The following is an 11,454-nucleotide window of genomic DNA, read 5'->3' as shown; positions in this document are numbered from 1 at the left end:
GCGCAAATGGAGAGATCCGCGCCCATCTCTCGGCGCACGAGCCGCCAAACACCCCCTCCCGCTGCTTGTGCCTTGTTTAACCTCGGCGATCGTTGCGGCGCGAACTCACTTACTAGATGCAAATGGGGGCGTGCACAGTCGTCGGCCGCGCTGCGAGACGCAGCAACACTTTGCTCGACCGAATGTGTGGCGCTGAGGAGACTATAGTTGTAGTGCGTCGGACGCTCCGAGCTTTGGGTGCAGCTTCCTTAAACACGTTTTATTGTGATAGCAATTATACGGACACTCGAGACCGCCGCCGTCGGCCTGCTGTCGACGGCGCATGCGCGGCACGGACGTGGAGGAGGAGGAGGAGGTCTTCAGGGAGGCGCACTGCGTTTGGCCGCAAAAACGACGAAGCCAAGTGAGCGAGCGGTCACATTCTGCTCAGTCGGCTCTGCCGGAGCCAGGGCAGCGTTCTGGTTTCTGCTGCTCGCATGAGCGCTGTGAGCACATAGATAAGCGTTCCTGCCGAGCACACACTGTCGCGTACCGCACCGTGGTATACATACAGCGGTTTGAGCTCAACGGACAGTGCAAACGCAAAACTCTAATCCTCTCATCGGGGCGCTGACAAACGTCGACGGTTTTTCGGCGGTCTCGTCTCCTGCACCACCGATGCGCAACCACGGTAACGCCACTGCCGGCGTTGCTCATGGCGCTGTTATAATTTCTGCTGCGCTGCAATAAGGGATTTCGCGTGCTGCATCGCACCGTGTCGGCTGCGCGCATTGCGCAACTACCCTTCGAAACCTTGTTTTCTCTTCCAGTGCATTTGCCAGTTTTCGAAAAAAAAATGATCTTTCGGATTACCGAAGTTGAATTGACGCGCACAGGGAGAAAGAAGCACGATTGGAGGCCAAAAGTGGACAACATCGACAGATGCCAAAAAATAATGATATAGAAGCGGAGGGCAGCTGAAGGGTAACTTCCTATTTTCGTTTTTCAAAAGTGCGCTGGAGAAATCACCGCTGAGACTTGAGCAGTCCGTATGCAAAAGTCGCTCGTGATGCCAATGTCCTAAAACTATGCACGGGGCATTTAAGTGAAAGAGCCGCAGCTGGCGTGGCACAAGCTTCATCTCTTGATACAAGGGCATAAAGGAGGATTAAATTATGGGGTTTTACGTGCCGAAACCACGATCTGATTATGAGACACGCCGTAGTGGAGGACTCCGGAAATTTGGATCGCCCGAGGTTCTTTAACGCGCACCTAAATCTAAGTACACGGTTGTTTTCGCCCCCATCGAAATGCGGCCGTCGTGGCCGGTATTCGATACCGCGACCTCGGGCTTATCAGCCCAACACCATAGCCACTAAGCAACCGCGGCGGGTATATAAGGGCAAATTTTAAGCATAGCAAACGGGCAGAGATTAGGTAGCGCAAGCTACATGCAGTGGTGGTTGCCTAGATAAATGCGTTAAAGAAGCCACGGATTCAAGTCATGGCTCACTACGCATACGCCAACACCTAACGCTCGTCCGTGTCCGTTAAACCTGTTCGTTGTTTTGTTGTGCGCTACATTGAGCTATGCCACGTTGTTTCGAAGTTCTTATCGTGACCTCTACGCGGCGCGCGCGTGGCGATCTGAATTGGAAGTTTCATTTCGACTGAGCTGAAGCTCAGTTATGACAAAGAAGCCGTTGAATATTATATGCATTCTTTGTTAAGACATCTTTTTTAATTTTTGGTATGCCTACGAGCTCGACACAAATTCTGACGCTTTCATTCGCGAATTATTGTTTCACTACGAAGAAAAGAGCTGTGCTCGCTGGCACTGAACTGTAACTTCTGGAGCGTGGCTTGCGCGCCTGTCAGCCGAGAAATCGAAAACCAACGACTCCCGCCAAATCCAGGAGAAATTGGCGCGAAAAGCATCACACACACACACACACACACACACACACACACAAAAGAAATAAACACCATCTGAAGATTTTCTGGTGCTTTTTTTTTTAATGAAAGAAAGCTTGCTCTTCGTTTTCTTCACTAGTAACCAACCGTATCCTGGCAAATTTCCGAAAATTTTGTTTATTAAAGGTTAACACTGTAAATGTATTTACTATTGCTCTTTACAGTGTCCTTTAGGTTATCGACAATTGCACGAGCGGAGTGTTAGGCGGCGGCTCGCCGAGATACACGGGCAACACATCCTCTGTCTTTGCCTGCATGTCGGAAGGAATGGAGCTCTGACGCGCCGGGCTCTGTCGTTATTGACGGGCTGCACCTTGGAATCAGAAAGTGTTCCCTTCAGCAACATACGCCAACACGGGCCTAAATGAGAACGAGAATAAGAAGGCCCCTGTTTTATGACGCTCACTTTTGTCGCTTGATCTTCTGCAAGACATCCGGGAAAACGAAACCATTCATTTACATACAGTATATGGGGCACACGTATGATACACTTTTTACCAAAAGAGTCGTGTGTTTTTGCTCTGCCCAAACGAAAATCCCCTACCGTGACCACAGCTCGTTCATGCATGCGCTGTTTGCTTTTGTAAAACGTGTTAATTGTTTGCGTGTTCTTGTTCCGTGGTAACCGTGTTCTTGTTCCGTGTTCTTGCTTCCGTGGTAACCGTAGAGTCCTTGGGCACTGCGAATTCTGTCGTGTTTAGTGCAGCAACACGTGGAAAGCAAGATTTCACAACGGAGACTCGATTCGTTTATTTGCCAAGTTGTCTTTTGACTACCGCATAACTCTATAGACCTTTCGAAACTATAGACCTTTCCATCGGAGGGAGGGAGCACCTCTGCTCTGGACTACTGCGCACGAGTAGAAAGAGGGAGAGATAAATGAGATGCGAAAGGCAGGGAAGTTAACCGCGTACACGATGCCTACGCTGTTAGCTAAACATGTCAAACCTGGTGCAGATTTTCTGCAGTGTACAATGACCGAATTGCGAAATCTGCATTTTTAGAGAAAAATGTACACAAACATAAAGAGAGGGTTATGAAAAAAAAAAGAACACAGACACACACACACACACTTGACCGGAGGAATTTCAGTAGCGCTTTCGTGGCCTTCTGGTGCGAAGGCCGCCCCAGCCGGCACTCTCCGAGCGTGTGCTCGGAAAGCGGCTGGTCGTCGAGGCGTTCCCCGTTAAGGCAGGTTCTCGAAGTTCTGTGGACTATTGGCCGTAAAAATGCATGACTCTGCCGGCGTATATTGTGCCAGAAAGGATAATTATAGAGGTTTAGCGCTATGTTTGTATTGTGGATACTGACAATGTAAAAATAAATTTACGTCTTTAAAGGTAGGAAAAGTACAAGACCAACTGCACACCTTCTACGTATTTTTTTCTCTATATATGCGTAACGGTATATATGACAGTAAAACATTTATGACACCCCCTTACATTATTTAACGATGTATTACGACACATAATCATAAGCTATATGTTTAAAAAGATATGGTACTGCAGGAATCTTTTATTTTGTTAATACAGCATTCTCAAGTAGAGTGTTACTGCATCATTTCTACAATATTCTTTCCATCGATGATTACAAATTTACAATTGTATGTTTATAACCAGAAACCCGCCGTGGTTGCTCAGTGGCTATGGTGTTAGGCTGCTGAGCACGAGGTCGCGGGATCGAATCCCGGCCATGGCGGCCACATTTCGATGGACGCGAAATGCGAAAACACCCGTGTACTTAGATTTAGGTGCACGTTAAAGATCCCCAGGTGGTTGAAATTTCCGGAGTCCTCCACTACGGCGTGCCTCATAATCAGAAAGTGGTTTTGGCACGTTAAACCCCATAATTTTTTTTTGTTTATAACCAGAAGGCGCACGCTGAGAATGCGTTTTACAAATATGCATAGGTGGTCATGCATTTAGGCAGACGACTCAGGTGCTCACCGTCGTGGCAAGTGCGCTCCAGAGCATCGGTATAGATGCCGACACAGTTGATCTGGTGACGTCCCAGGATGTGGGTTTTGCCTTGAGTCATTTGATGTTTGCCTGTTGCTTGTTGTTTTGAATATGCAACTATGGAATAACATCCCTAAATACACGCAGTGACAAAAACGGAGGCCCTTTTACGGCGCAATCTTGCCACAATACTAAGAGTCATCAGTCTCAGGTGAGTATGTGCACCCGTTAATTTCCATTGCGGAGGCGAGGAATTCCTGGGAAGTTCTGGCACGCAGAACCAAACAAACAAATGCGCAGATGAGCTATTGCGATTGTTGTTGCGTGACAGAAATACATCCGTAAAGTTTATTAAACTGCGATGCTGCTTGCTGTCACATTTCAAATTACGGCCGTAACGTGGGTGCCTCCTCGATTCCAAAACGTAGTTTTCTTTAAGTATGTAAAGTGCGAGTTATTGAGTGAAGCACTTTAATAGATATAATTTATTTTACAGTGATTCTGGTTGCTGAGGACGTCCCTACGTGCTAATTGCCTAAAAGAACTGACTGGCCTTTTGTGCACTTAATACGCAATACAACACTTGAGATACGAACCTGTAGCCGAACGTTTGGCAGCCTTGCATCAGACAATTAAATGATAGGAGCGGCAGCGCGTATCTACCTAACGAAGGTCCGGCGTTTATCCGTTTATCCGCGTGTGTTATCGGTAAGTCCGGTCCCTCTGCGTCATCTGACTGACACGAGAAACTGCGGACCAAGCACAAATGTTGCCATAGCCAACCGAGTGCCGCGAGTTGTATAAAAGGAGCAGACGTTAGGCCCATAGATGCATCATCGAGACCTCCGTGACGGGCACGCATCACGATGTCTAACAGCTGGCTTTTCACCGTCGCCTTAACCGTCACGCTTGTGTCGTCGGCACTGGCCGAGTGCGTCACGTACGGCAACTGTGGCACGGATCCAGACTCCGGCAAGCCGCTGCCATGCGCCGCCAAGCGTCATCCGGTCCCCCTCGAGAGTCAGTTGCTCGAGAAGGCGTGCCCCGCTCTGCTCGACCCATGCGGCAAGCCAACGCCAGTCTGCTGCGACGCTACGCAGGCGAAAAATATGGTGTCTGAGCTCAAGACCCTCCGCGACATTATCGTAAAAACAGATCAGAGGTGCTTTCCAAACTTCCAGAACCTCGTCTGCCAGGCGTACTGCTCGCCGAAGCAGTCCGAATTCGTCGCCGTCAACCGTACCAGCACCGCGGAAAGCGGCGAATCCTCGGCCACGGAGTTGGTCTACGCCGTGCACCCGAGTTTCGCCGAGGGAGTGTACGCAGCTTGCAAGGACACCCGCACCCGATACCTCGGTTTCAAGGTGCCGACTTTGATGTGCAAAAAGGGCCTCCTTCAAAAGTGCTCTCCCCAACGCTTCCTCAACTTCATCGGCTCCGTCGCCTCGGAGGGCGGCCACTCGCCGGTCAAGATGAAATTCCAGATCACCAAGAGCCAGTACACAGTGGGTGACCACAAGCTGGAGCCACACAACCCCAGCTTAATCTGACCTATAGCTGAAAGCTGACACGCGCACGCGGCTGCAACGATTTATACGTTGGTGAAATAAATTGCGATACTCGACACAACAGAAGCTGTAAGAAATGTTTAGTTTTACTGTCGGCCATTACTGTGGCATCTCTCGAAAGGAATCCCTTGTAGGTTTTCAGTTATTGATTGCAGGCCGCGGCCACAAAAGGCATCACTTCTCATAGCTTACTTATCGAAGGCTGTAAGTGGAACGGTGGGTACGGCCTGTATGTCGTCTGAGTAATCCTGACGGACACCAATTCCATGGTCCGGGCTGAATAAGCATACGCATGCAGTTCTAGCTTGTTATATACAAGCTTTAGCATTACAGAAGTGTATATTTGTGTCGCCAGACTGTGACACCAGAAAATATATTGTTCTATAGTTTGAGACAGGCCCAACGGGCATAGGAGTGAGAAACGCCTGAAGCAGCCAGCAGCCCTCACGTGGCATCATTGTAGACAATTACCAATGACGAAAATCAAAGGAATGCCCCTCAGCTCCGTGCGTATGTAGAGTCACTCCTGGTTACTCACGCCTGGTAGTACTCGAATATATGGTCGAAGTATGCATACTATGGCATTCGGAATACTTGGAAGCGTTTGCGTTGATGACAACGACGAAGCGCGGTGCATTTAGCGTCCGGTTGGTCATTTACCCCAGTGCGACAGGGAGAGAAGAGGCGATACATTCAGGCGGCGGGTGCATAGAAAAATACACTTCCGAGCTGAACCCAGAGTTCTTGTTTCCGGACGGATTGCTCGATCAACGAAACGCATTGGGCATGGAATTTCGTCATTGATTCACGCAAAATAGAGTTTAAGAGTGACCATTTTCACAAACTAGGGACTTGTAATGCCGGCAGCAGGTATACCCCTCGCCTTGTTTGAGCATACCGCGCAGGAGGACGAATCTGCGGAGCGTGCCAGCTAACTTTAGCCAGAGTTTAAAAAATATGCGAATGCCACGTAGGTGGACCGAACCAAGGTAATGTTGTTTGCCGTCGCTTGGAGACACTCAAATTAGTTTTTGTATTCCTCCTAATTAGATTAGTCTTAATTAATTAAACAACTTCTCAATTATTATAATTAGATGAAAAGATGAAACTCCCGATACAGCTTCCTGTTGCTCAATACGTGCTACATAAAAGTGTTTTCCCAAGCGTCAAACGCTAGCGAATGCACGCAAAGTGCCTCAAGCGGCCAGTCGCGCGGCAATATTGCGTGTATTCGCGGGCTTCTTTCACGCTCGGAAAAACACTTTTATGTAGCACGTGTCGAGCAAAAGAAATATGTATGCGAGTTTTTCATGTTGCTCTACAATTTTCTTGTTGACACTTTTTATCTAATAATAATAATTGAGAAGTTGATGAATTAATTAGGGTCAATTATGTAATTAGGTAGAATTTTAAAAAATAATCTGAGTATCTCCAAGCGACGGCGAACAACGTTACCGTGGTTCGGTCCGCCTACGTGGCATTCGCATAATTTTTTAAGCGCTGGCGAAAGTTAGCTGGGACACCGTGTACATAGTTGCCACTCCTTGGCGCCGGCAACCGCTGCCGCTTTATACAAGCTGCGATCATATATAGGAACAACCAACAAATTTCTATAAGCGAGCAATATTCTCGGTAACTATTGAGTAGAGTGTATATCTGTGATAAGCTCACTCTATGGGACTTTTTTAACCCGCCTTTGGCCAGCTCAATGCCTCGATTCATGTACCTATACTTTGAATTTAATCTGTACTTTCTTATATGCACTGATTCTAGTTTGGTTATGCTACCGGGCTATGTGTGTGCTTACTTTAGTGAACTTATGTGACTGGACTTTGTGTTGCTGTGCTTCTGAGTTGACCTTCAGTTTTGGTGTGGCATTAGTGCATACTTATGCGACTGAACTTTGTGATATTGGGATTGTCTGTTGACTTTTAGTTTTAATGCGGTTAAGTTAACTTTTTTTTCATATATCTAAGTGAGAAGGAGTAACCGGCGCCAGTTGAAGGCGACATCTCTTAAGCACCATATAATAATAAAACAACTGCAATCATAATTTAACAATAAGAACGACAAGAGGTTGAAGACGACCTTTGCTCATGAAGTTCATATACGGAATACATCTGCTTAGCATGGCAAGTTTTGGGTTAATTCGGATTAGGGGAGGATGTGCGTATAGTTCCACTGAAGCGGCATCTTGCGGTGGAAGTACGCTAGCATTCTATTCAAACGCGTCACGAAGTCCACGAGCAAGTTTAGACGCGTTATAGGAAAGTGATGAGCTGCATTTATGCTGAAGAGTACCTTGAGTACTTTTGTTGCAATACCCAACTGAGTACTCATTTGGAGGTTAAAGAATTCATGTATTAGTGTTCCCGCAATGTCGACATTGCGAGGCAGTCTTGTCATTTCGAAACCATGGAACTTTCTCTAGCCTTCACGCAAGAGCAGAAAACAAAAGGAGATTAGAGCTTACACATGGAGCTTTGCGGGGATATTTTACGCAGTAGTGTGTGCCGCTGTAGAAAGACGTGAAGAGAAGAGGAAGATGAGGTGACGCTGACATCGTTCTTGGGGAAGTGGGTACGCGCCATTGAAGAAGGATATCCTATCCTATTCTAGCCTATCGTTCTTGGCCAATCCACCAGAGTGGGTATGTGCCGCTAAAGTGTAGGCTCTACATTTACATCTACACCATTCAGTGGTATCGCTCCGCCCTGTGGTTTCGAGCTACGCCTTATCCCTGTATATATATATCCCCTGCAAACATTCTTCCCCGTAATATTTGGTGGAGCTGCGAGGCAAACTCGCCACAACCCGGATCTGGATCTCCACAGCGGACGACACCTCTGTTCTGCTCCATAGCTAATGACGCTGCCCCTCGCAACCAGACAGCTCCACAAGCTGTCCTCTCCTACACACTTTTCAATTCAATTCAATTCAATTCAATTCAATTTTATTTCCAGAATTACAAGTGTTCTGGTGGATACCAAAGGCTAAAAGCTGTTGGAAAACAGCTTGACTAGGCCGATGGTCCATTACAAGGCATACATGGTGGTTGCATCAAAATTGTAACATTGTTAGACACTCAGAATAAATTAATTAAAAAAATGCACAATAACAAGACCGAAAATAATATAAAGACTAAGAGAAAAGACATAATTGATACATCAGAAAAATGGAAGTATGTGTGTAAGGGTTACTAACAAAACTAATACAAGTCGCTCTGATATAGAGAGTAGTAGATAATACAGACTAAAAAATGAAAAAAAAAAATACATTCGATACACCAGAAGATAGAAATACATGTGTATGGGTTACAAAATTAGTAATACGTACAGTTGTCTCTGAAAGAACGATAAACAATCACTGATCACATGTTTACAAAATGCATTCGCAGTTCCTTCGATGAAGAGGTATATGTACCTTTATATTTATTTAATATATGTGGTAGATTATGTTGCAATGACTGTAGGCTATATTTATTACGAAACCACGGGACATACCATATATCACTATTTCTTGTATTGGAAGAATTGAATTTTGGTGCCAAAGATGCAGTAGACACTAGGAAATTTTTGAAGGCAGTATTTGAGAAATAAAATGAATTTAGAAGGCGAAACGTGTAGAAATATTCCATTTTTATAATTTTATGCTTTAAGAACGCTGGCCGCGTTGTCTCCAGATAACCCATGTTGTCAATGTGCCGAATCATTTTCTTTTGCAAAGAAAGGATTTTCATAATGTTTGTCTTTCCTGTAGTCGCCCACACTAAGCTACAGTAATTTAAATGGGAAAAAAATAAGGCATAAGAAATGTTCAGTTTTGCTTTGGTTGGAAGAAGACGCCGACATTGAGACAGAACGCCTGTGATAGCAGACATTTTTGTGCAGATATTTTCAATATTGTTACGTAGGAAGACGCAGACGAAAAGCTATGTACAAATATATTTACAAGGAAAATACGCTGCGCTTGGCCAAGAGGCAACAGCCCGCGCTAGCTTCTAATCGTCGTCGTCGTCTTCACACTGCTGGCCTTTCGTGATCGCGCATATTGTGCCGTAGCACTACCCCCGGCTGCAAAAGCGCCGTCCCGGAGCGACTAAAGATCGGACTCGGAAGCAGTGTAGTAGGCCTTGAGCCTACTGACGTGTACGACATCACTAGATGCCACAGGAGAGGACGAGGTTGAGGCCACAGGAGCAATTTCGTAAGTCACAGGCGTCACCTGGCGCAGCACGCGGTAGGGCCCTGTGTATCGCGAAAGGAGCTTCTCTGAAAGTCCGACGTGACGAGAGGGCGACCACAGGAGCACGAGCGCACCAGGTGAAAACTGTACGTCACGATGGCGGGCGTTGTACTGACACTGCTGAGTGGTCTGTGAGGCCGTCAGTCGAGCACGGGCAAGCTGGCGTGCATGGTCAGCGAGGGCGATGGCGTCGCGCGCATACTCGCTTGTTGAGACCGCAGCAGGAGGAAGTGCCGTGTCTAGGGGCAAGGTAGGTTCGCGACCGTACAGTAGATAAAAGGGAGAAAATCCGGCGGTGTCGTGCCGGGAAGAATTGTACGCAAATGTTACGTAAGGAAGGGCAATGTCCCAGTCGTGGTGGTCCTTGGAAACGTACTTGGCCAGCATATCGGTAAGAGTACGGTTTAACCGCTCTGTCAGGCCATTGGTTTGAGGATGGTATGAAGTAGTCAGTTTGTGTTGAATGGAGCAGGAACGCACAATGTCAGCGATAACTTTCGAGAGGAAGTTTCGACCACGGTCAGTCAGCAGCTGTCGCGGGGCGCCATGAAGCAAGATAATGTCACGCAAGAGAAAGTCCGCGACGTCAGTGGCGCAGCTGGTAGGGAGAGCCCGAGTGATAGCGTATCGGGTGGCGTAATCAGTCGCGACGGCTACCCATTTGTTCCCAGAAGATGACGTGGGAAAGGGACCGAGCAGGTCTAATCCAACACGAAAGAACGGTTCCACAGGGACGGTGATCGGCTGGAGATGACCGGCAGGTAGCACCTGAGGTGTCTTCCGACGCTGGCAGGGATCACAGGCAGCAACATAGCGTCGAACGGAGCGAGCGAGACCAGGCCAATAGAAGCGGCGGCGGACGCGGTCGTACGTGCGGGTTACCCCAAGATGTCCTGAAGTGGGTGCGTCATGCATCTCAAAGAGCACAGTCTGTCGTAGCTGTTTTGGCACGACAAGAAGAAGGTCAGAGCCGTCAGGGAGGAAGTTCCTTCGATACAGAATGCCACCCTGGAGGACATATCGGCGAACGGATGCGTCGGTAGGTGTAGAGCGCAGACGCTCGATAAGTGCTCGCAGCGATAGGTCTCGGTACTGCTCATCGGCGATGTTACCGAAGGCAGAGACAGAGAAAATGCCGTTGGCGCTACTACTGTCGGCGTCGTCAGGCTCGTCGACCGGGTAGCGAGACAGGCAGTCAGCGTCCTTGTGTAGTCGGCCAGATTTATAGGTGACAGTATACGAATATTCTTGGAGGCGTAAGGCCCAGCGACCAAGTCTTCCTGTAGGATCTTTCAGTGAGCATAACCAGCAAAGCGCGTGATGGTCTGTGACAACGGAAAAGGATCGGCCATATAAGTATGGGCGGAATTTCGCAACCGCCCAAACTAGGGCCAGACACTCACGCTCAGTGATGGAATAGTTGCGCTCCGCGGGTGAGAGGAGCCTGCTGGCGTAAGCGATAACACGGTCGTGGCCACGCTGGCGTTGTGCCAGTACTGCTCCAATTCCGTGACCGCTGGCATCAGTACGGACTTCGGTAGGCGCAGAAGGATCGAAATGGGCCAAAACGGGAGGCGTTGTGAGAATGTCGATTAGATGAGAGAATGCAGAGGCCTCGTTATCGCCCCACTGGAAAGGAGCGTCTTTTTTCAAAAGGTCGGTTAGTGGTCGTGCTATGGCGGCGAAATTTCTCACGAAACGGCGGAAGTACGAACAAAGGCCGATGAAGC

General features: G+C 47.8%; 1 protein-coding gene across 1 annotated transcript; it reads left to right on the top strand.

Moving 5' to 3' along the window:
- The first annotated feature begins 4,649 nt into the window (after positions 1–4,649).
- Positions 4,650–5,545, top strand: LOC126544733 (NPC intracellular cholesterol transporter 1-like). The gene has a single exon (XM_050192193.3). The coding sequence runs from the start codon at positions 4,778–4,780 to the stop codon at positions 5,459–5,461; it is 684 nt and encodes a 227-aa protein (XP_050048150.2). The 5' UTR covers positions 4,650–4,777; the 3' UTR covers positions 5,462–5,545.
- Positions 5,546–11,454: the final 5,909 nt, after the last annotated feature.

Source organism: Dermacentor andersoni, chromosome 1 (assembly GCF_023375885.2).
Source record: "Dermacentor andersoni chromosome 1, qqDerAnde1_hic_scaffold, whole genome shotgun sequence".
Taxonomy (NCBI): domain Eukaryota; kingdom Metazoa; phylum Arthropoda; class Arachnida; order Ixodida; family Ixodidae; genus Dermacentor; species Dermacentor andersoni.
The sequence above is the reverse complement of the archived record's forward strand: the minus strand, read 5'-3'. Positions and strand labels throughout refer to the sequence as shown.

Excerpts from the sequence above, each read along its gene's own strand:
- LOC126544733 (XM_050192193.3), top strand. The coding sequence starts at position 4,778 with ATGTCTAACAGCTGGCTTTTCACCGTCGCCTTAACCGTCACGCTTGTG.